Source organism: Drosophila grimshawi, unplaced genomic scaffold (assembly GCF_018153295.1).
Source record: "Drosophila grimshawi isolate 15287-2541.00 unplaced genomic scaffold, ASM1815329v1 contig_311, whole genome shotgun sequence".
NCBI lineage: Eukaryota > Metazoa > Arthropoda > Insecta > Diptera > Drosophilidae > Drosophila > Drosophila grimshawi.
The window spans coordinates 4,683,982-4,708,884 of record NW_025063098.1 but is presented as its reverse complement, the minus strand read 5'-3'; the positions used below and the strand labels follow the sequence as shown (position 1 = coordinate 4,708,884).

The 24,903-nt window shown below is 36.8% G+C and overlaps 5 protein-coding genes across 5 annotated transcripts in view; 4 read left to right on the top strand and 1 right to left on the bottom strand.

Annotated features, from left to right (window-relative positions):
* The window catches only part of LOC6564254 (dynein axonemal heavy chain 5), a 32,560-nt gene extending 24,508 nt beyond the window's left edge, over positions 1-8,052 (top strand). The window contains exons 31-39 of the mRNA XM_032737467.2: positions 24-176; positions 297-589; positions 856-1,348; positions 2,251-2,440; positions 2,506-2,662; positions 4,807-4,902; positions 5,007-5,063; positions 5,954-6,086; positions 7,379-8,052. Of these exons, the coding sequence (XP_032593358.1) occupies positions 24-176; positions 297-589; positions 856-1,348; positions 2,251-2,440; positions 2,506-2,662; positions 4,807-4,902; positions 5,007-5,063; positions 5,954-6,086; positions 7,379-7,632 (1,826 nt within the window). The 3' untranslated portion in view covers positions 7,633-8,052. The remainder of the gene's footprint in view (positions 1-23; positions 177-296; positions 590-855; positions 1,349-2,250; positions 2,441-2,505; positions 2,663-4,806; positions 4,903-5,006; positions 5,064-5,953; positions 6,087-7,378) is intronic.
* Positions 4,068-4,720, top strand: LOC116805462. Its single transcript, XM_032737466.1, has one exon. The coding sequence runs from the start codon at positions 4,177-4,179 to the stop codon at positions 4,660-4,662; it is 486 nt and encodes a 161-aa protein (XP_032593357.1). The 5' UTR covers positions 4,068-4,176; the 3' UTR covers positions 4,663-4,720.
* A 1,619-nt stretch (positions 8,053-9,671) lies between the features above and the next one.
* LOC6563003 lies at positions 9,672-24,246 on the bottom strand. The gene is made up of 4 exons (XM_001990342.3): positions 23,742-24,246; positions 18,913-19,141; positions 13,471-13,593; positions 9,672-10,876 (listed from the first exon to the last, which is right to left on the bottom strand). Exons 2-4 carry the CDS (start codon positions 19,138-19,140, stop codon positions 10,166-10,168), a joined length of 1,062 nt encoding a protein of 353 aa, XP_001990378.1. The 5' UTR covers position 19,141; positions 23,742-24,246; the 3' UTR covers positions 9,672-10,165.
* LOC6563004 (zonadhesin) lies at positions 15,171-16,171 on the top strand. Its single transcript, XM_032737326.1, has one exon. The coding sequence runs from the start codon at positions 15,190-15,192 to the stop codon at positions 15,991-15,993; it is 804 nt and encodes a 267-aa protein (XP_032593217.1). The 5' UTR covers positions 15,171-15,189; the 3' UTR covers positions 15,994-16,171.
* Positions 16,731-17,211, top strand: LOC116805435 (EMI domain-containing protein 1-like). The gene is made up of 2 exons (XM_032737327.1): positions 16,731-16,820; positions 16,857-17,211. The coding sequence occupies exons 1-2, from the start codon at positions 16,739-16,741 to the stop codon at positions 17,114-17,116; spliced, it is 342 nt and encodes a 113-aa protein (XP_032593218.1). The 5' UTR covers positions 16,731-16,738; the 3' UTR covers positions 17,117-17,211.
* Positions 24,247-24,903: the final 657 nt, after the last annotated feature.

Genomic DNA, 24,903 nt, shown 5'->3' with positions numbered 1-24,903 from the left:
TCTAATCATTTGATCCTGCGCAGAATCTCTGGGCGCCGAGTACAGTGAGATGCAAATCCTGGATTTGGAGGCCACCTGGGCCGAATCGGAGCCCCGCACGCCCTTCGTTTGCCTCCTATCCATTGGCTCCGATCCGACTACACAAATTGGTGCACTGGCTAAGCAAAAGGGCATCAGTAAGTGCTGCTTAGTATTTTATTATATCTATATAAGATCAAAATATTCAGCATGCAGGATTATTTAATCATCGAGACACACATAAAAATATCTTTCATCCGATTTTATGTTTTTGTCAGTACTTAAATGCGTCTCGATGGGTCAGGGTCAGGAGTATCATGCTCGTAAAATGATTATGGAATCGATGGCGATTGGCGGTTGGGTCTTACTGCAGAATGTACATCTGTCGCTGCCCTTCTGCACGGAGGTAATCGATATGCTGGTCGAGACGGAGCACATTGATGATACGTTTCGCATGTGGGTCACCACGGAGCCCCACTCGGAATTTCCCATTGGACTGCTACAGATGGCGCTGAAGTTTACCAATGAGCCGCCTCAGGGCATACGCGCCAGTCTGAAGCGAAGCTATCAGGTGGGTCCCCTTTATTGATTTATTCATTTACAATAAGTACTAAGCATAATGTCTTATTAACGAGTACTAACCTTGAGCCTCGACCCAGATTTTAAAGCTTAAGTTAATTGTAAATTTATGAAGGGTCATCATATTATTGACAGAGCTGTCGTAAATGAGGGAAAAAGGCTTGTTGTCTTAAATATTTGCATTTTGTAGAGTGTTCCTTTTAATTTTGTATAAACTCACTCAGATATTACTCAATTGTCGCTTTGTGTGCTTTACAGTCATTTACGCAGGACTTTTTGGACTACACCTCTGCGACGCAGTGGCCATCGCTTTTGTATACGGTGGCCTTTTTACACACCATCGTGCAGGAGCGACGCAAATTCGGGCCACTCGGCTGGAATATACCCTACGAATTCAATCAGGCAGACTTTGCTGCGAGCGTGCAATTCATCCAGAATCATTTGGATGAAATGGATCCGAAGAAGGGCGTCTCCTGGCAAACGCTCGTCTATATGATTGGCGAGGTGCAGTATGGTGGTCGGGTTACAGATGACTTTGATAAGCGACTGCTAACCACATTCACCTCGGTGTGGTTCTGCGAGCAGCTGTTGTCCAGCGCATTTGAGTTCTACAAGGGCTACAAGGTGCCCGGCACAAAGAGTCTGCAGGGCTTCATCGATTACATCAACAGTCTGCCCGCCTACGACACACCCGAAGTGTTTGGTTTGCATTCCAATGCTGACATCACGTACCAGATTAACTCGGCCAAAGGTATGTCAGCAGTCTTACATCTGTCGTTGACAGCTTGCTTTGCTTTCACTTTTTGGTTTGGTCTGTCGATTATTTGCCATTTCAGGCAATTGAAATTTACGCTCTGAATATGGTGGTGGTGGCCGGGTCAATGCCTGCTGCTGAAGGTTATACCTGTAATTGTGCTTAAGAAATTAACTAGGCTTATGGCTGGTAATTCACACGGCTTCTGCTTCACTTAATTTCCATGCTTTCAATATTTAAGACTTTCTTATGGTTCGCCTGTATTATTGGCATAGCTTCTCAAAGGGTGCGTTATCGAACCAATAATTTACATAATTCTAATAAGAATGTTCAACTGATTGAATTTGTATGCAAATGAATATATTGACATCAACTTAAAGAAAATGAAAAATACAAAGGAAACCGATTTGCAAAATTATAATATATCAGAATAAAACTATAAGAGGGAAGATGCAATAGATATTAGGAAAAAGGAGAAGAGAGTTATGCAGTTTTACAATAAGAAGTACGACAACCTTCCAATATATAGGGTATCCTCTAGTCAATCGCACATCACATAACTCTGTTAGATAAATTGGACTAATGATTCAACTATTTCTAACTCATTGCCAATTACTTTTTAGTGTGCGCTGGCATTAGGAATATTATTTTATATGATGTCAGTGGGCTCAGAAACCATATAATAAATTATAAATGCTCTTTACTTAATTTACAATTTGTATTTGTGTGTGTGGTCTAAAACTGTTCAATAAATACATTTTATACAATTAGTTGATGCCTTTGTGGCCAAATCTATTTTTGGGTAAAAGCAAATGCAATCAGCAACCCACATGTGGCAATTATGGCAGGAGGCGACTAAATGTCTATTGTTGTTTTTTCTTTTTTTTGTTTGCTTACAGGAATTCTCGATACCATACTGAGTGTGCAGCCGAAGGAGGGCGGCGGTGGTGGTGGAGAGACACGGGAGAGCATCGTCTATCAATTGGCCGAGGATATGTTGCGCAAGCTGCCGGCACAGTACAATGAGTACGAGGTGCGTGAGAATCTGACACGCATGGGCATCCTGCTGCCAATGAACATCTTTCTCAGGTGAGCAAAAGATGAACGCAGATTATGGGATGTGTGATTAATATACGTGTACTACCTTTGTGTAGGCAGGAAATCGATCGGATGCAACGCGTCATCAAACGCGTCCACACATGCCTCTGCGATCTGAAGCTGGCCATCGATGGCACCATTGTGATGAGTCCGGCGCTCAAGGAGTCACTGGATGCCATGTATGATGCCCGTATACCCGAGACCTGGATGAAGGTGCGTATGTACACTCAAAAAAAAAATAAATAAATAAATAAATAATCAACCTGAATTTGAGAAATTCGCCATAGTTTTGGCGTCAAGGGTAATTATTTTTTTTTATTAGTCAGAAAGCACATTTCTTTTCCGAATTTCAGGTTTAATTATTCCAATATATAGCAAATATTTGTCTAAGTTTCAGTAAATTGCATTACTTGTTTGGGAATTTTAGAGAGGACTATCATTCCTACTTTTTAGAAATAGGGCAAGACTTTCTAATTTGTAGAATTTGTTCTAAAATCAAGAAAAACTTTGTAGTATTCAGGGCGATTCTCTAAAAATAGGACAGTTTTTTTTTTGAGTGTGGTTGTGCTTTTGGGTGGCCCAGAAATTAGAGCTCATTTTACACACTAGGCATTTGGTTTTAGCTTTAAGTGAGGTCTTTGGCTGTGGGCATTGATTTTATGGTCTCCCAGGTGCTAGCCAGCACTTTATGTATGGTTCGTGGGTCCACAAAAATGTTGCCCAAAGTAATCTCAATGTGAGATTTTCTCAGCGAGGACTCTGCGTGTTTTTATTGTCTCACGAGATTTTTATCGGCGTGCAAACAAACTTAGTCCCAATGTTGTAAGCAGACCTGCCTAAACAAAAGACAAATATATATGTATATATATATATATATATATATATATATATATATGTATATATATACACATAAATATATACACAAAGCTTGTATAGATAGCAGTGTACATATACAACGGACTATCAGCTACCGCTGCTTCGGGGCTGAAACTGGTTGGGCGGCTAAAAAATGCTGTGGGCCCAACTCAATTGCCGCTTATAAAAATTTGATTGATTTTGGGTTTCGCTGTCTTTTACGAGGCGTGGCCCTTTAATATTTATGCGTGTAAACGTTTAACGCTTTGACGCACCTTCTTTAATTGACACGGAGACTACGGAATCGCAGACGAGAGCTGTTGGTAATTTTTTTTTTTTATTTTTAATATTTTTTTTTGAGGTAGTTTTTCTTTTTTGGATTAGGCCAATAATTTGCCGAGCTCAGCTGGGGGTTGGATCAAAGCAAATAAATGCTTCAAATTATGTCTGAAGAAAAGATAATAAGCAAAATTGGTGTTAAATTTTATAAGTGAAAAGAGAGCAAATTGGTCGCAAACAATTCCACAAATTAATTTCATTGAATCCAAAAAATATAGGAAAAGACACATGACATTTTAAAATTGTTTTTTCTGTTCATAAAACGTAGGAATAGGCAAGCTTTGAGAAAAATGTTAATGTAAACATATACAAATTGAGTCCCAGTTGTGAATAAGAGCACTTCACATAAGAAATCAATAAATTAAGAGAACATTAGAAATAAATAGAAGAATTATTTCTTTATTATTCATTTTTATATATTTTTGGCACGTACATTTTTAAGACAATTGAAACGCATTAGAGTCCGCTCTATACGTGTACTTAGACAATTAACATTAATTAACATATTTAGCTGGAGGATTCTATTTTCGAAAATGTTAAAGCATCCAACCGAGAAACGCAAAAATACACAGCTTCCGAAACGCGCGGCTTTTGATAAGGACAATGTGAATGTAACTTCGCATATTCCATTGGAGTATCGTGATTATGGTTTTATGAAGACTACCAATACGGGCACACCGTTTCCGAAGAAATCGGATCCTTTGATGCCAGAAATGCTGATAGATCGGCTGCAGGGTGTCGGCAGGGTTGCGAACAGTTCAAACACAACAGATTCTCAATTAAGTGTGGACAAAACTTCGGATAGTTTCGACAAAATGTCATTCGAGATGAAGAGAAAGCTATTCCACGAGGGAGAGTTCACCATTACGCGCGGCAAGAAGACCAGTGAAATGTTTCATCCATGGATTTCGACTATTGTACCCAAGTCCAGTTTACACGACCCTCAGCAGAATGCCTTGCTGGAAATGGAGGACTATTGTCGCGCTATGAACATCAAGATAATGAAGGGAAATGAATGACACACTATAACAAAACATTGCTTAACATTTAAAATACATATACATATTATAAATATATTTAAATAAATTGCGGAGAACTGTTTTATAATCTGCTCTAGAGCGCTTAGATAATGTTGCTCATGTCAATGTCACTTGCACTTCCAGATATCCTGGGAGTCCACCACGCTTGGCTTTTGGTACACTGAACTGCTGGAGCGAAATGGGCAATTTCGTACCTGGATATCCACAGATCGTCCAAAGGTAAGCTATCCCCTCCCCTCCCCCACCTTACACAAAAACTGGCTTTTCTCTCAACTTTTGATTGTGCATTTGTCAACGCGAACAATGAACAAAAATAAAAACAGGTATTCTGGATGACGGGCTTTTTTAATCCGCAAGGTTTTCTGACCGCCATGCGACAAGTGAGTATAATATATAAAAGAAAGTTACTAATTTTCTCATTCCTTACCGCCAACGAGTAGCAGACAGATTAAATGACTAGTTTGGTTATAACATCGTTAAAAAGCGTTGTTGAATAACAAGCAAAAATAAGCTAAGAACTTGGATAAGCTACATTTAAGCTGGATAATAAGCTATTCCAAGTTGTAGTGGCACTCCTGTCAACAATTACTGTTCACGTAGCTACTCTGGGGAAATTCTAATCATGGCATTTTTAAACACGTGTGTCTGAAACTCTCTTTAGATGCTCGTCTGCAAAATACCCTGTATTTAGGGCAGCATTTATGAGCGATATTCCCACTTGCTGTGTTATAAAGCAGATGCGATAAGCAACAAGAGTTGTGTAAAGAAATCTATTAGATATAATAGATAACAGGATCTATAAAACTAGGCATTGGGTATTCTGAGAACTGTTATATAAATCAAGTAAGAGACTTGTTAATTTGGTCTCTTTGTAATTTAAAGCAAACTTTAAAAATCTTAGCGAAACAAAAAGATTTTGACTTAATGCCTATTTGATAACATGATAATATTGGACAAGCACAAATTATTAAAATGTGTTACAAAGCTAGGAGATGCATGTAAATCATGACATGTTTGTAATAATAATAGTATATTTCCTAACAAACTATTTTCCGCCACACATCTATTGATATTCGATATGCCTGCAAGTTACTCATTTGTGGAATTCTCTTCATGTCTTTATGTTTTTGCTGTCTTGGGGCTGCTTTTGTATCACTTCGACCAAATTGACTTTGCTTATCGACCTGCTGTGGCTGCTGCTGTTGCTGCTGTTGCTCATCCTTCTGCTTTGGCATTGCGTATACGTCGCGTGTGTCGTTGAAATTGTCAGGAGGTAACACGAGCTCACAAAGGCTGGGCACTGGACTCGGTCGTGCTGCAGAATCAAATAACTCGCTATAACAAGGAGGACATTACCGAGTATCCCACAGAGGGCGTATATGTGCATGGTCTATTCCTAGAAGGTAAATACTAACTAAACCTACCTTACCCCCAATAACGTGTCTACATTCAAATGTCAAGTCGCTGCATGCTGTTTTTTTCTTCTTATATTCTGATATTGTTTTTGTCTTTTTTTTTGCTATTCGCATTGAATATCTCACATGTATTTGTATATAACGTATTTATATTTTCGTTTGCTATACAATGACATCTTTTCCTTACTCTTCTTCCAAAGTTCATGGCCTTTTGTTGACCCTGCAAATTGGTCCCGACTTGTTTGTGCGGTTTTTCGTTTTATGCCTGGCTTCGCCCCGTGTGTGATAATATTAATGTTAAAGGCATAATTTGCGTCACTTTTGCCCACTGTTCCCACTTTAGCTTTGTTGTGGTTAGCTTCTGATTCTGATTAGCAGAACGGGAGCTGACTGACCCAAAACTTGTAGCATTCAACAATGGGTAGCTCAACATGCAGATCCCGTCTGCATATTTGTCACATGGTTAACCTTTTCAGAATATTTTGTAAAATGTTGTGCAATTTGATTTTGTTTTAATTCTACAATTTTTTCACTCGAAATTTTATAACACTTTTTTTTTTAATTTTTATTTTGCATTGTGCTTTGTTATTGCTTTTAAACAAGTGAATCGCTTTAGCAAACTCACCCTCTATTCAAGAGTCTCTATTGGATTGAAGCACTCTAAATCATAACTTTTTTTCAACGTACTTCAAGCCATCAGCTTTTGCAATCCAATCCAAAATAACAATTCAGTGTTTTCAATAGATCAATTTATGAAATATCCAAAAACACTTTGTTGTTATGTTGCGGAATTGAATTGAAGCGTGGCCGTCCATCTAGCAGTTCTCTAACTGTTATTTCGTGACGCAAACTGCCAAAATGGAATATGACAATAGAGAGCGAGTGCATTAAAAGTTGGCTTAGCATACACAAATCCAACTGAAGCGTCAAAAACGTGTTCCCTATTGCCAAATTGTAGTTACTGCAAATAAAATTACACATACGCTGAGTGGTACATTTAAAGTACCTTTATAGAGACACAAGTTAGCAGTTACATAAGTTCTGCTGCTGTCCATTAAAACTTGCCTTGACAGGTGTCCACCTGTTTTGGTGTGAGGGCTCCGGCTGGCTTTGCGTCAGTCTATTAAAACACGACAAAATGGCCCTAAGCTGTGCGCTAATAAAGATTTTTTGGGTCGCAGAAACATGCGTGGGCAATTACACGTATTCCCCGGGCATTGGCTAAACAACTTTATGAACTCAACTTATTCTAACTCGGCTTTAAATTTATTGCCTTGCAGGCGCTTCGCTGGATCGACGCAGCGGCAAGCTGATTGAGTCAAGGATGAAGGTGCTATATGAACAAATGCCGGTCATATATATTTATGCCATTAACACGACCGCGGGCAAGGATCCAAAGCTGTACGAGTGCCCAATTTATCGAAAGCCGCAGCGCACCGACCTCAAGTATGTCGGCTCCATTGATTTCGAGACCGACTTCAATCCCAAGCACTGGACACTGCGCGGCGTTGCGCTGCTCTGTGACATCAAATGAGTGCGGCACACATTGCAAACCAAAACGAAACAAACAACAACAATAATAATAAGCACAACAACAGCACTCCCCCGCACCGCGTCCCTTTGGCAATGTCATTGTTTGCTGTGCTGTCAACTTTTGTACGTGCTTTGTTCTCGTAATGGTGCTGCGATAATTATCGTTTATGGGGCGTCCTATTCCTTCTATTCCATAGGCCCTCTTATGTCATAGGTCTGCTGCTGTCTGTTAAGCGTCTCGTGTACTGCGTCAGAGAGACAAGTTTATTAATTATGCCCTCGAGTTATTTAAGAGGCGTTGGCCACAAGGGAACATTCATCGTACACCCTAATTAGCTGTTGGCCCATGTCTAGAATTACGTTTAAGTGATTTGGGCACAATTTACAGACACTTCAAGTGCACTTGTCAACTGAAATAAAGGTTTCGTTTTTTTGTAGTATCTAGATAATTGAACTGCATTTTAATTGGCTTTCGCCTATGAGTATAACTGGACATCATTGAAGAACGAGTTAACAGTTTTTAAATTTCAGCAAACTACGATGTAAGTATTAAAAGCTCATTTAAACATTCCATTACATACAAATGAACGGTTAACAAATAGAAAAGAATTTGTTAATAATAGAAATTTAATCGGAAGAATTGTTATAAAACTTTCATTCTATTTGAAAGTTTACAGATTTACTGTAAAATCTAAACTATATAATTTTCTGATATTCATCGCTTATTCCGCCAAGATTCCTGTATTCTTCAAAATTAAAAATGATCTAAAAATCAAAAATTAAAAGCTCCATCCCAAAAAACATTAAAAATCAAGCGCTTTTGAATTGAATGCCATATCAATAATTTTGATTTTTATTCATTGGTTTCATTAAAATAAATACATATACGAGGATAATCCATGTAATATATATATATATATATATACATATATATATACACATATATATATATATATATATATATACACATATATATATATATATATATATATATATATATACATATATATATATATATAATTTGAATTTCAATTATTTGCTTTTTATAATTCCATTTATTCAGCTTTATTTATGAGAAAATTGTTTATTTACATATAGAAAATTACTTTTGCTTCATCTTGTTTCGTTTTTTTGCATAAAATTCAATAATTTACATAAGTGTTTGTGTGAGTGAGTATATTTGTGTATGTGTATAATCCTCTCGATCCATTGTCAACACATCATTTGTATATATAAGTTTGCAATATTTGTATACATATGTAAGTAGTTAGATTAATTGAGTTTAGCCCATGCATAAATAGTTATGTAATTTAGGTTAGGATTAAGTAGCTCATCTACGTTAAAATCGTTAGTCGTATTTATATGATTTTCAACCATTTTGTGTCTCTTTAACATGTTTCCTATCTTTCTTACAACTTTCATATGTTAGCTAAAAATAAAACTTTCTTTCAGTTGGACCTGATTTCTTAATTTATCAGAGATGAACTAAGAAACTGGCCCACAGGAGTTTCATCTATTGTTTGATGTAGTATAAATCTTAAAAGATTTTTAGAAATTAATCTATTTTAATTTGAGCATGTAAAAATTATACGAATCGTTGTGACTTGATAAAAACAATTAAAATCATATATATATAAATATATACTTTCCGTTTTTTTTTTAATTGCTTATCAATATAAATTATTTATGATAATTTAATATAAATTAACAAACGAATTCCGCCCGCGGATCATTTTCTATGTTTTCAATTCGGAGAATACTTATTAAGAAAATTTTAAGAAAAATAAGAGTAAAGATGAAAATTATATATAATTGAATGTTAAACTAAGGAGCTGAGTGAATAGATTAAAAACACAAGCACATGCACACATACAGTATATTATATATATAGAGGTATGCATTTAAGATCTACTCATCTACTTTTCGTATCTTTTATCAATCAACGTCAATTATGCTATTAAACAAATTCATATACACTGATGTATATAAATATATATGTATATATATATTATTTTTTAATGTATTTTTTTGTATATTTTTTGTATATTTTTGTTAAACTTTTTGCTAGTCAATAAATACAATTTGTCGAGTATAATTACGTAGTACTTAGGGCCGGATACAAGGACCCGGCGGAGTTAAGGGAACGTTCGTTTCGTGTTTAATATTCGAGAGCATCTGAGAAAGAGGTAGCATGAATTGTTACATAGACCATTCACTTAGTTACAAATACAAATACAAATACGAATACGAATGCGAATACGAAATTCAAATAGTGAGTGCGCGAGTGTGAGTGTCAGCATTGAGTATATTCAAGCAACGGGTCGCGTTAGATGTTGGTGGGGAGGAGTTCGTTTTGTTCATCGGAGGGTTGCACACACAATATGCCTGTCTTAAAGCCAGCCATTTAGGAACCGTCAATTTAGCAACTACTAACGTCTATTTTAAACACTAAAGCTGTCTGTGTGTCTGTCTGTTTGTGTATGTGTCTGTGTGAGTGTATGTGTATCTGTATCTGTATTCTTCGCGACTGTCACTTAATTAGCATAGTGCGGATTCTTGTGCACGCGATAGATGAGATGCCAAGGCAGTTGCCCGTTTGCATTGGCCGCTTCCGGTACGCTTTCCAAGTCATCCGACTGCTCGTTGCCCCAGTTCAAGTTAAGGTCATCCAGCAAATCGTCTTGGTCCTGTTCCTCGTCAGGATCAGCGTCTTCGTCGTTTACAACACCAGTTGCGCTTTTGCCAACTGGCAACGATTTGCGATGGCCGTTTTCATGATTTGTTTCGTTTGCAATTTCATTTCCGTTTGTCTGCTCCGGCTGCTGTTGCTGCTGCTGGGGATGTTTAGCCACTCCCAGTCCGAGGGTGCCGAGGGTGTTTAGGGATTTGTTGGTATCGTCGAGCAGCTGCTGTGCGGCCGTTTGCTGTCTTGGTCGTGTTGCAGGTTGCTGCAGAAAATCAAAAATGTGAGACGAGGCCGAGGGTGTGCCTGAGCCGGAGCCGGAGCCGGAGACGGAGCTGGTGCCGGTGCTGGTGCCGGTGGTGGACTGGGGCCAGCCAAATCTCCACAGTTGACTTGGGAAATGCTGCTGCTGCAGCTGTTCGCGACGCAGTTGCTCCCGCCATGCCTCCTGCTGTCGCTCCAGTTGCTGCTGGTGCTGCTGGTAGTGAGTATTTCCCCAAGTTGCCGGCTCCAAAAATACACGTTTGCCCACGTTCTTCAGTATGGCTCGATTCAATTCAACCTGTTTAAGACCGGGAATAAAAAGCAAAGAGGGAAAATGACTGATTGGAAAAAACACTCACAGTAATTCGCAATGTGAACACTTCACACAGCACAACTACACCCAAAGCGATTCCCCTCAGCCCTCTAAGCACACATTTCACTTGCACATCTACAAATTTAATTTATTCTCAAACTCAACAAATTTTAATTGCATTTTTAACTTGCAGTTAGCTTAGAGTTGACATTCTGGAAAGTTATTTCCTCTAGCAAATAAGTGTGCTTAATATTAATTCTTATGCTACATACGTCTGTTTAAAGTGTGGTGGTTCCCATTTGGCTTATGTGTCCAAAAAATTTCTCCTGAAACTATGCTTCAGATTGCATTCATTTGAAGCCCCCTGAGGTTTGCTATAGTAATGAGTTAAATGTTAAAGCTTTGAGATATTTTCTTTGTATTTAAATGTTCTATAAAAGCTTTAAAAATTATTCAGTCGCTTAATATATCTTAACAACACATAGCTAAACACATTGCAATGACAATTATAAGGTTTATCAGCAAACTGAGTATATTTAGAAATGGGAATACTTTCTTCCCTTCTACTTCAAACTTTTACTACACTACGTTTAACTACTTGAGCAACGGCTTAAAAATGTTGGTTGATAAAATAGTTATTCACCATTATCGGTATTCCCTGCAAAATTGAGCTATGTACTTAAAGAGATAAGATAAAACCAACAAGTTTCGCACGCGAAAAAAAATTATATTTATTGTATGTAGAAAATATGACCCCAATTAACGCCGACTCATAAAAACTCCCAATTGTCTGTCAATTTAAACAGATAAGTACGAAAAACTAAAATATAAAAAAATATCAATTGAAATGCTGGTGGTGCTGGTGGCGCTGATGGCAGAAAGATAGGGTAATCGAGTAGTTGTTTTGCAGAAAAAGCCATTGCAAGAGTCGAGTGAGATGAATGTTTTAATTTGTTAAACATATATATTTGCTACTAATTGTGCATCTGCCAACAAATCGCTCAGGCAAGCGACCACCTCATGCACAGCATCCCACACACGATCATGAGCAGCGTCCCCCATCGTGGGTATCTACTCCTCATGGACATCGTCACCCACTTCAATAATACAGCGCCACCAAAGGAGGACAGCACAACCCTTGAACGAAAAGATTTCACTTGAGCTAAGCCAGAGGACTCCACGACCTTGCAGTCTGTCTGCTTCAAATAATAATATTTATAAAAATTTATATTTTTATATAATATTTTTAATCGCAGTTGTGATTCAAGTGCGAATCTTCTGAGTATTCAGCTTTCGCTGTACTCATACTCAATTATTCGAATGCAGTCAAGAGTTCACTCGCAAGTTTTACGTCTGTGAATTCGCATTCATGCAGCAACTTATCGTATCCCTTTGAACAAATCAATACATCTGAATACGACATGTGTAAATGGAGCGTACAATTTGGCATATACCCCGCTTCTCTCTGGGCCCAGTGTGAGATCGTTACTCGAGAGGCACCCAAGGGCCAAATCGTTTGAATTTCTGCCATTAAATCGTTTGATTTTCCTTCCACATTTTCTTTAACGTGGCGCCGGGGGGTGCAACAACATTTTGGTAGCCAAATAAATTTTGCTTTGTTGTCAAGTCGAAATATTTGTATTACGCATACGATGCGTTGATTTCCTCTTTGCGCTCATAAGATGCTCTAAGCCTTTGGTTGGCTGTCACCAACCCAAAGCCCTTGAATCCTTTATTATACCCTGTACACAAATACATGGATAAGAAGGGTGTTTTCAACTTACTTCAAATAAGTTTTTGTAAAATGAACTAAACTGACATGCTTTCCAAAAAATCAACAAAGCATTGAGTTTTACAATAAACATTTTTTATAATTCCCAACATCCAAATTTATAATCATTTAATTCTCCTTTTTTGTATATATGTAGTCAATATTATAATTGAAGTCAATATTCCATAATGTCTATTAAATATCTAATTTAAATCTAAGAGGCGGCTGCAGGGTATATTAAAGTTGAACATATTCTTGCTTTTAGAAGCTTTCTTTGTCACCTGTGTGCTATGTGAGCATGGCTTGAATGCGGGCTCGTCAACACACAGCGATAAGAAGCGCTTTTAGACCATTGCTTGACAAATGGCCAACAACAAAAGAGGCATGACCTTGTCACTGGGCCGACTTCGGACGGATATTTGTGGACAATTTATTGTCCGCTTAGCTGCTACTGTGGAGTGTAGAAAATGGAATACGCTTACGCAAAACGGAGCACAACTTATGGAATAGTTTAAAGCTATTTTCTTTATTTGCAGCTTTAGTTTTGATTAGCTGCTACAGTTTTCCATTTACATCAAATCGCTCTTTCAATTTTAAATGTCAGCGAAACAATTTGTACTTTGTTTTGGTTTTTTCTTTTGTTTATCTAGCAAGTTGAATAAGAAAACAATAATAAAAAAAAAGAATTGTGTAGAAAAGTTTTTCTTTGCACATTTGCGCTTATTAAAAATACCAAAGTATGCAGTGCGTTGGTGAGCAAAGCACCACCTCACTCACCCCACCCCCACCAACTGCACCACTCACTCACCTGCCGCGTGTTTTCCTTCATTTGCCTGCGCGCAATTTCCAGAAGCAGCCGCTGGCGCAGCACATCCAGCGGATTGACAATGGACAACGAGGGCTTATTCCGCTTTACCAAAGAATACTCATCCTGAAAAGAAAGAGAGAAAGATGGAAAAAACACTTGTTATGCAATCATTTTAAACTTCTGTATAAACAGCATAATAAATGTTTGTGAATTCTTATTACAAAAAGTTACTCGGCTTGAAAGTGTTTGAGTTGGTTAATAAGTTTTGCGGAAGCAATAGTTGCATGAATAGCCAATTTCTTGAAATTTTAAGACAGGTGAGCTAGGAAAATCTATAAAGTTTATTTAAAGTTTGTTAAGTATGATTCACAATTTTTAACATGAAAATTAGTAAATTACATTTGGCTTGAACCAGTTTTATTAAGCTTTAGCAAAGCGAATTATTTAAGCATTTTTGCAATTACATACAAATACTTTTTTAAAATAAAAAACGAGAGGAGAACACTTTTAAGCTATTAGTTTCCCGATGCAGGGAATTGCCAATTGAATTATTCAAGCTCACTTTTTCAAATGAGATTGAAATTATTATTGACATGTTAAAATATTTGTCGCGATAAACATTTCTTGGGAACTACTTAACTTTTATTTTCTCAATTAAAAAGATGATTATGAGGTACATATGCTCTGTTGTCGAGCTGCTATCAGCTAACGCGTACATAATTAAATATTTACAATAATTTTCAAGTAGCTTTCAGATAACTAAATGTGCAAACAACTCGAAATAGATAACATCAAAAAATTCTATGTGATTTGAGTGACTAATGAGAGAAAAGGAAAGCAAAGCGTTTCCGGAATAGCAATATTAGAAATGCAATAAAAAATTTTCAGTCAAAGTTGATTCGAAGAAAAATATCGATTAAGTAATTGAAAGTAATTTGTAAAACTTTCAGGAAAATATTTGTGCCTCGTTAAAAAAATGAGTAATTATGTATAATTATTACAAACAAACAAGAAAACCCAGACAGCTCAAATGGTTTCGATAAATGAGTAAATATAATTGATAATTATTTTAATTCACGTGCTTGTCACGTGTTATCAAATCTACATACCTTAAGTTTCCTTTTACGCAAAACTAACTACAATGTGATAAGCCTGAGTAAATTTTAACACCCCCAGTAATCAAATTGATATTTGCAGTTAATTTAAAGTTGTGCGATTGCTGATTCAGTGTCGATTATTGACTCCCTGCCAACTCAGTTGCGATAATGAATGCGAATTAAAATATGGAAAATAACCGAAGGTTATACATCTGCGATATTGATTGCTGTGCTAAACCTTCACCTTCAAGTTTTTTATAGAAAATAAACGGAGCAGAAATCTTAATCTAGCGGACATTAAGTGTATGCGAATAAAGTATTCGCTCTTGAGATTGATAAAACTATTTTTAAAATTAGACAAAAAAAAATAAAAAATTCAAATTTTAAATCGAAATCTTAACAAATCACGCAAAATCTACACAGCTGTCTGACGTATGACAAACTAGTGTACAATGAAATTTCACTTTTCCCTTATCAGTCAGCGATTAGATAATAGTATAGGTATTTGCCAGAATGTCTGAATATCAATGGTAAGTGTCGAGACCTACGACCACCAGTTTCAGTTTCGTATAAAAGACGGTTCTGGCGGCAGTGCCGAGTAGTATACATCGAGAATTACGAAATGAAGGTCCTAACAATAGCAGGACTCGCCCTTCTTTGCGCCATAGTCGCTGCCAGACCGAACGGCTATCTTAATGGTGGCTGGGGTCATGGTTTTGAGCTTGGTCACTGGTATCGAAACGGAGACAGATGGCAGGGTAACTTTGGCAACTGGCACAGAATTCCAAACGGCTGGTACAGACACCATCTCGAGAAACATCACAATGAACACAAAAACGGAATGGATGGTGAACCAACGGCACCAGAAATTACAACTGCGGCTCCAGTGGAATCAACTGAAGCTCCTGCAGAATCTACTCCCGAAGCACCGGGAAAGCCTACCGACGCTCCCGAAGAAACAACCGATGTTCCAGAAGAGACGACTGAAACTCCAGAGGAAACCACTGAGGCTCCTGAAGAAACAACCGAAGTTCCAGAAGAAACGACTGAAGCTCCAGAGAAAACCACTGAGGCTCCTGAAGAAAGTACCGAAGTTCCAGACGAGACGACTGAAGCTCCAGAGGAAACAACTGAGGCTCCTGAAGAAACAACCGATGTTCCGGAAGAGACGACTGAAGCTCCAGAGGAAACCACTGAGGCTCCTGAAGAAAGTACCGAAGTTCCAGACGAGACGACTGAAGCTAAAGAGGAAACAACTGAGGCTCCTGAAGAAACTACCACCCAAGAACCGGAAGATTCAACCACCGAGGGCTCTGGCGAAGGTGAAACCACAAATGCAACCGATGAACCTGCCGAAACAACCGAAGAACCCGAGGAATCGACCACAGAAAGTTCCGGCGAAGGTAGCGGTTCGGCGACCATCTAAGCTCTCCCATAAAGCAAAGCAATAAAGCAAAGCAATAAAGCTGTAAGAAGTTTAAAGAATTTCAATATTAGTTCCCAACAAACAAAAATTAGAGTGTAGTGATTGTTTTTTATGGCTTTAGTCACAAGTGCTGTCATACTTATTAGATTTTATTTTAATTATACGATAGACAAACCAATTATTGTTCAAACTGTTTTACTGGATTACTGCGTGTTTATATAGAGATGGGAAATAAGTCACAAACGTAATTTATTATGTGAACATACCTTATCAGCACGAATGAATAAAGCACTTGAGATTGATAAGTGTTTTTCTAAGCAGCTCTAACAATAAACATATTATTTACTGATTTCTGGTTGCTATTCAGAATTTTAATCTCTGAGCAATTATAATCGTCAGTTCCGACACATCCTACAAGGTCTCCCGTTCTTATCTCTTAACATATAAAAAAAGCAAACATGGTATTCAATTATGCTATGAGTCACTTCAGATTGGAATGATTATTTTTTTTGGCTATGGCAGTGGAAAACTTTCTGCGTAATCGATTAGATTGCATCACCTGTTGACAGAATTGACAGAACTATTTGCTTAATGTCTATAATTTTGCATAACAAAATTGCATCGAAGTGTTTTAATCAATTTATAAATTACAACTGTGCAAATATTTGGCGCATAATTGTAATTGTAACTGTAATTGACCTATATAAGATCGAGATCGGCTAGTAAATTCACTTAAAAACTAATCATGAGAGCTGTAACTCTTGTTGTATTCGCAGTCTTGTTAGTTGCCGTTGTGGCACAGCGCGGTCCGGGTGGCGGCGGTCAAGGACCACCTGGCGGTCAAGGACCACCTGGCGGTCAAGGACCACCTGGCGGTCAAGGACCACCTGGCGGTCAAGGACCACCTGGCAGTCAAGGAGCATCTAGCGGTGTAGGAACACCACGCGATCAGGGACCACCTGACGTTCAGGGACCACCTGGTCCACCCAAACCACCACGTGGACCACCACGTGGCCCACCACGTGGCCCCCCACGTGGCCCACCTGGTGGCAGCGATGCCGGCGACAATGATAACACTGAAGACCCAGAAAATCCTGATAATCAGGAAGATGGAGGTGATTAGGCTGAGGACCCTAGCGATAATGGCTAAAATCAAAGCTCCATACTGTCTACAGGTCAATGCATTGTTTAATCAATAAATTTATTATGCGACTTCAACTACAACACTCGTTTTCAATTACAATGTTTTTACCTAATGAAGCATCCGTGACAAATGCGATTTTATGCCATTTTTTAATAAACTTGACTAAAAAAAAATAAGAAATATATATTTTGTAGACAGTCCTAATAAGCATTTATTGCAAAATTGTTATTACAAAGTTTCGACAATCATTAATTTAGATGTAAATCATAAATAATTCTATATATTATTTGTAATATTTATTTATTTATTTCGGTGCATTAATTTAAGTTAAAAGTATATTTCGATAAGATTAGATATACTAGAGTCAAGTTAAATTTAGTTAGTTTAGCTTAGAGTTTGATTGGAATGCAGAGTAACCTTGATAGTTTCCATCTTATATTGTTATAAATTGCTTTAGCAAACTTGCCTCATAAGTTTCCATTTTGAAATTCGCGCACTATAAAACTTTTAGCCCAAGCCCTAAATAGTTCTGATTGCCTTAAATGCTAAACTGGATGAATGAAGTATTCGTAATGCAGAAAGCAAACTGCTGTTAAAATAGGAAAATAAAGACCACAATTGAAGGTGTTTTTAAGGATGTGTGAGTGACATCAGCAAAACCTCAAAAGTTGGTCCTTTGTAAAGTTATCAACTAAGCTGTATAGAACGCATATTTAGTTCTATTGTTGTCAGAGTGGAACTCACACTTTGTGAAAATTAAACAGCGTGAAAACTTGAACTTTTGTTGTCAACTTAGAAAAGCGATTTATTTGCGCTATGAAATAACAAAGCTACAATTCTTATTTGTCTTTTTCTAAAAGGTAAATAAACAACGTAATATATGTTTTTGTTTAATTTTGTTTACAATTCTTATGGTCTAATGAAGCAAAGATAAATCATTTAAATAATGTTCCATTTGTTTTGAGTTTAAAAGGGCGAATTTATCAAATAATTTGTCATAATACGAGCAAATAATTCTGATGTGCTAAACTTAATAGTTGGTCTTTAGTCACGCTTCAAAGCTTGCTGATAAGATAGTTCCGAGTATTTATGTATTATGCGATAGCTTTATTCCGTCTCTTTCAAAATGAAAATCCTATTTCAAATGGATTTGATAAAGATGATGATAAGAACATTTTTCCAGGAAACACGATGTTGTTCTGTCATATTGATGTTTGCGATAAGCACAGAGCTACCGATAACTAGCCGGAATTATGTACTTAAGAATATATTGAAAAAGCGGTTTTTACTCCTTTTAACACAGTATCATTGATGTAGTAATATGTATGGACTGTGGATTGTTATCGAATGCGTAAATCTGTGCAAACGGACTACCTTTTTAATATATTAAAAATTGTGATTGATAATTTATTTAGGTTCTTAGCCCTTATGGGTGCAAATAATGCGAAAGGAAATGGATCTGATTATAGGACATCAAAGTTCCAAATTTGTTAGAGCGAAACACCAAGAAAAAATTGGTAATACATATTTTATGTCATGCAAACAAATTGTTTTATTTTATTCAAATGTTTTTACAGGGATCAAGTAAATTTTTCATTTTTGAAATGCATGCAAATATTTTGATAGCAACATCAAGGGACGCATTAATTCCTTTTGCAGGTCATAATAATAAAAAAAAAACCAATGAAATATGGGCCTCAAAAGCCAGTCACAAAATTGACTGACAGCAGCTGAAAACCGCAAAACTAAAAGGGAGAGGGGCAAAGAGTACGCACCTGTATGGTCTGTGCATCCAGATAGTCCAGAGGATATCCGTTGGCATACCCAGCGCTGCCAGCTGCCAATGCTGCTGCTGCTGCTGCTACTGCTGCTGCTGCTGCGGCGCCTCCGCCTTCTGCTCCGCCCGTTGTTGCTGCCGCACCACGCTGTGCGGTACACACGAGCCTTGTGGCGCTGAGTAAAGTCAATAACACCGGGCAAAACCACGCTGTGGCTTTCATCATTCTGCAATTGCACAAGCATTTAAAAAAGAGAATAAACTTGTTAACAATAATAATTGCATGAAATATCAACGGATGCATGAATGGACCGATTAACACTACAGCGAATCACTGCACGTTGCATAAAGCGAAAGAGCAATTGAATTTCAGTATTTTGGATAATTGCATTCTGAAAATACCCTGATGTGAGCCTACTGTAAACTTCATTTATTTTGTTTCTTTTATTCAAAATTAAGAAAACATAATAAATAAATGTTTTCCCAACTGGTCTTTAAATAGTGCTTAGCATAATAGTGAGTTTAAAATAATATTATTTCTAATAATTAGGAAAGTATGTTTTTTTAAGTTAACTTTTTATTTAATAGTGTGTGTCAATAAATGTTTTTTGTTTTTAAATAATTTATAAATTGCAGTTGCTCAATTAGACTGCACATGTTTTGTGTCAAATTAAATGAAAACTGAAACGGCACAATATATAAAAATACTTGACTAGATTTATAGCATACACTTTGTATTTCAATTTCCACATCTTTAACACACAAGTTCAGCTCCTTGCTACAAATATAATTTCTCTTGCATAAATTGCGGACATTGAGCAACTGCATAGCAGATTACTGCATCATTAAATGCCAAGTTATCAACATCAAGTAATATTTATTATTGTAAAAAATAGATAAATTGATGTGTAAAAGTACACACAGGAAATGTATCTGGACTTTAGCTTTGATATTGCGCGTGGCTGTCGTGTGAAAATGGGAAAATTCTGCGTGGCGGTCAATGGGAAATATGCAACCTTTTGACATCGCTGATGTGGACATACAATTTATGACTTATGCACATGCATGACCTCCCCTAATCTCCTCTAACGGTGAACTTGCCACTGCAGTTTGTTGGAACGGCAACTCGATGGACTTTCATCAAATGACTTTTGCAACAGCCGCAGCGGAACATAAACGTAATGTGTGGAAATAACATAAATGGATGCCAGAGATGCCAGCATAACATGACTGAGTTGAGACACGTGGAGCTCTAAAGATTCTAGACACTGACACAATGAGTTATCGTTAAGCCGCAGCCAGCTAAACAAAATTATGTTAGAATAATTTGTGCGGCAGCTGGATTATGTAAATTACAACCAAAAAACCCCAAAAAAAAGCAGACGACTCTCGATTGGCTTACAATCTCCGCTTAACCCCAGAGCAGGAAGCGAATAAACCCCAAAAAATCTCCAGATATCTATAAATAGACCGAAAAAACCATGCAAATACAGTTTTGCATTCGATGTTGTGATTATATAAATATAAATATATATGTATATGTGTTTGCTTTACCCCACAAAATGGTACACTGCACGAAAATTGATTTTGGCCATTGCTCTTACCCAGTTTTGCCTCCTCTTCTTTATTCATAGCCACTTCCTTTCACTATTTTGATTAGCTTCCATCATCGTTTATAAGAGATTTGACTGACACCCAAACAATTTACACGCTGCTCGTCCTGTGTGCAACAAGCTACCAGCATTCACATATTTAATAATGTGGGTGTTTCCTTAACAACTCTGACATATTTCAAATTGCCGAATTTAATGGTAAGAACTCTGCACTTGCTTCGCTATAAATAAATAACTGGAGGCATTTTGAATAGGTTGATTTTGATTTAGATAGTCTACCATGTTAATTGAAAATTAACGATACGACAGCCTCAAGTAGCTCTTTGTGCTATTATCATATTCTGATACGTTTTTCTTTTTTTTTCGCTTCAGTTATAAGCATGAGTAAGCAGAATGTACAACATGACGTATGCGCAACACAGTTCATATTTAATTTCTATTGCATACTTTTTGGTGTCACTTGTAAAGACACTAAAAAGCCCCTCAGTAAACATTTAACTGCACTTCAATAATATGGTAAGTAATATTAATTATGTATGTAATATTTAATTAAGAATATCAATTTATACGTATTTAAATAGGACTGAAAACTAATAGAGTTGGCTCTCTTCAAACAACTATTTCATCTATCTTTATTATATGCAGCATAGATGTGTAAAAATATATAAAAAGTATTTTTTCAAATATATACTGAAAAGCTATTAAATATTTCAAATTTATTTGGCAACTAAAATTATTTCTTATACATTTTGACACTAACTTAACAGTTATTGATGAATATTTTTATGATAATCAAATAATACATATTTAAAAAGGACTGCGAACTAATAGAACTGGTTATCTCCAAGGAACTATTTAAAACTGTATAAAATTATTTAAAAGTATTGAGAATATTTCAAATATGTCCTCTGAAAAGCTATTTAATATTTGAAATTTGAATTTATGTTGCAACAGAAAAATATTTTGAATGTCTTTCCGCTTAAGGTTAAATGGTCGAATCAACTTAACAGTGAACCAAAGCAACAATAGCTGATCCCACATATGCCATTAGGCTTCATTGTAATATTTGTTGTACTTATCCCATCTACTTTATTTACCTTCCAATTTGAGCTCTATTTAAGCTGAGCTGTCAGCACAAGACTTAAGTGCAGGTCTCTGGATGTTTAACTATTTGAAAGCTCTCGACACACCCACATCCTTTTACATACATAAGCAACTGTAAAAAGTGGCAGGATTCGGGCAGCTGTCATCTGTGTGGCATTTGTGAATATTGAAATGTTGACAGCATGTTGCATATGGCCAAATTCATTGACGTGTCAACTCTAACAACATAAAATGAGTCCCGCCAACTCTTCGTTCTCCCACCGCTCTAACAGCTAAAAATGGTCCTAAAATATGTTAAAGTTCAGCTATTGAAGTTGCGTTCTGCGAATTTTGCCAGCCTAAAATGAAATTACATTGTTAAAATGCCATAAATCGAGAATGGCTGCATTTGAAGTTGAGCAAATAAATATTTTCCTGTTTGGGGTGCGTGGTGTGTTAAACAGCACTTGGCAAAATATGGCCACGCAATAAAAACGGCTTTGGACCACTGTGAATTGTGCGCAAATAAAGGGACTGCCCCACTAAGAAATCGTGATTGCCTGCAGCGATTTTGCCTACGAACTCATCGCTTTTATCTGCCCATTTAAAAAAACCGCTGCAAATATATATGAATATATATATATATATGTATATAAGACAGACAATAAAGCTAAGGTCTTGTTGTCTATTTGCATTTAACATGTATGCAAATAAATACCAAGTTGGGCAAAGTTTTTTGCTCGATAAAAAGATTTTTACGAGCGAACAATTTGATGTGTCCGCTGATCCATGGTGCACAAAGAAACGAGTGAGCAAATGATGAATGAATGCATTCATGTTTTGTCTTTTGCTCACTGACTTAAATGTTTGTCGCCATTTAAGATTCAGACAGCCAGTAGGGTCTGATGGACTAGTGAAATACCTACTAAAAAAAGTGTAACGTTTGAACGATTAATTACTTTGACTGCGATTTAAGGGTATATAAAAGGTAAGGTAAACCCTTATAAAATCGCTTTCTGGACATATTAGATTAGAAAATGACCCATTTGCATGTTTAACAACATTTCACAATATAAATTCACAGCCGACTGTGAATACTTAACAAATTTAACGGAATTGAAATCGAAATACAGTCACAAAAATTTCAGTTACGATTCAGAGGAACATTTTATGGGCCCAACATACGTGACCCATTACAGTGACGTCACCGTTGCCTTTCTTTTTGAAAATGGCAGGGAAACCTGTTTTCACACACAATCAACAATTTGGAAAAGAAAAATAAAACGCTCATCATTGAATTATTGTCTCAGCACACTTGAGACAAGTCGCTGCAGGACAGCGTGAAAGTGTGAAAACTCCATTACGGAAAACTAATTAACCGACGAGAGTTTCCCCATTGAGAATTCATCACAATCACTTTTCGCGTTGCTTTTCAATTTTAAATGAAAATGTCGCGCACACTTTAAATTATATTTTGACTGCAACAAATACCATTCTGACTTAGTTTTCAGCGTTTTATAAATCGCTTCACATTCGACTCCAGGTAGGTGGAACTTTAATTGGCTCCAAATAACGAATTGTACAAATTACTGCTACAGGCATAATTAATTGCAAAACATTTAATTAAATTGAAGCTGTGTTGGCATTTAATATTTAAGCTCTAAGATTATTCAGACTGACGGTTAATTTCATGGCTAAATAAATAACTACAAAATATGTTGATTAAGCCAGGTTATCTTGTTCTAAATTTGACACGTTTCTCTCTCTCTCAAGCCACAAATAAATTGTGTGTGTTTTGCCCTGAGGCATTTCTAACGAAAATGCAAAACAAATAGATAAAAAATGTACATAAAATAAAATAATTAAAAATTAAATTGAGAATTAATTTTCCCAATTCAATAATAAAGATAATAATAAAGCTTGCTTAAATAAAATCATTTTAAAATAAGAGTAAGACCTTTGAAGTTTTCATTTTTGATTACTTTGAAAATATTCCGCTGCTCTATGCGACTTTAATAATTCAAAGTTAAGTGTGTAAAATCTAAATTGAAAATCAAGAGGAGTATTACCCGGACAAACCGACACATTTCATTAAATTAGATAAATAAAACATTTAAGTGCATTTACCTACCAGTTATATCGTTGAGCTTGATTTATCCACAAAATGTAAATCGCACGGTTTGCGAATACGCGTTAAATGCCACCAAATGCAAATAAGTCACGTTTATTTTGTTTCTCTTTTGTCTCGTAACAATTTCTTTCTCACATAAAACGTTATCACGTTACCAATTGGTAATTGGCCAGGAAAATTTCGTTTGATCTTAGCTCTGGCTAAATATTTATGGTTTTCAAGATATTCGTTGCGGTTGTTAAATTAGGCCAATTTTGATATCTGCTCACGCGCGACGGCAATCAAACGAAATTAGATCGGAGAAAATTTAAATCTTTTTGGGCTGTTTTGTTGAAAATTCCCACAAAAATGCGCGCACAAAAATTCTAATCGAATGCACTTTCAAAATTTTGGATTTTCGACTAGAGTTATCAAGTTGTGTTCCTACTGTTCTAGGACTGCTCCGTTCTGGTGGGCGGGCTAAGCTGTTCTGAGTGCCTTTTTGGGACTGTGTTCGAACGCAACAGGCTGACGACGAGCGAAGAACTCAGAGCTGCCAGCGTAGGACACTTGTTTTTATATTGTTGGGCAAGGACGCTGAACGCTGAGCGCTGCCCGAAGTGCTTCCCAAACACGAAGCTGCAAAGCGACGAGCGCCAGCAGGACGATGATGAGTACGAAGCCACAGTGTCGAGCCACGCGACTAGTTATGAATGAAATCATGCGGCACACACACCTTCGTGGGTGGCTCCCCATGTTGCCCAAAAAAATAAAACAACAAAAAAAAAACAACAAAATTTTCAAAGCGCATGTTGCCACACGGAAATGTTGTTGGAAATGTTGCTGCAACATTTTTCATGCGTTGATTTGTAATTATCGAACGCAATTAATATATTAATATTTAATTGGTTTTCATTTGCACATTAATTGTTTGCCTAAAGGCAGACCAAAGGGTTGACCTTGTGGCCATGTGGCTAACACCTTCTGGCAGCTCCGAGCTACATACGTGTGTGATCAGCAGTCAGGTGTGAAATTGCTCGCCATTCATCTTCGTCTCTCAAAATAGACACAGTGGTATACACAGGCAAATGTTACACAATCGTTTGTTAACAATATTTATCTTGACATTTGGCATGCAATCTGAAGAATATACTAAAAAACAAAACAAAACACAAATGATTGC

Excerpts from the sequence above, each read along its gene's own strand:
- LOC116805462 (XM_032737466.1), top strand. The coding sequence starts at position 4,177 with ATGTTAAAGCATCCAACCGAGAAACGCAAAAATACACAGCTTCCGAAA.
- LOC6563004 (XM_032737326.1), top strand. The coding sequence starts at position 15,190 with ATGAAGGTCCTAACAATAGCAGGACTCGCCCTTCTTTGCGCCATAGTC.
- LOC116805435 (XM_032737327.1), top strand. The coding sequence starts at position 16,739 with ATGAGAGCTGTAACTCTTGTTGTATTCGCAGTCTTGTTAGTTGCCGTT. Across the intron at positions 16,821-16,856 it reads TCCGGGTGGCGGCGGTCAAG|GACCACCTGGCGGTCAAGGA; the intron begins GACCACCTGGCG and ends CTGGCGGTCAAG.
- LOC6563003 (XM_001990342.3), bottom strand. The coding sequence starts at position 19,140 with ATGATGAAAGCCACAGCGTGGTTTTGCCCGGTGTTATTGACTTTACTC. Across the intron at positions 13,594-18,912 it reads TGGATGCACAGACCATACAG|GATGAGTATTCTTTGGTAAA; the intron begins GTGCGTACTCTT and ends CTTTCTTTTCAG. Across the intron at positions 10,877-13,470 it reads TGAAGGAAAACACGCGGCAG|GTTGAATTGAATCGAGCCAT; the intron begins GTGAGTGAGTGG and ends GGTCTTAAACAG.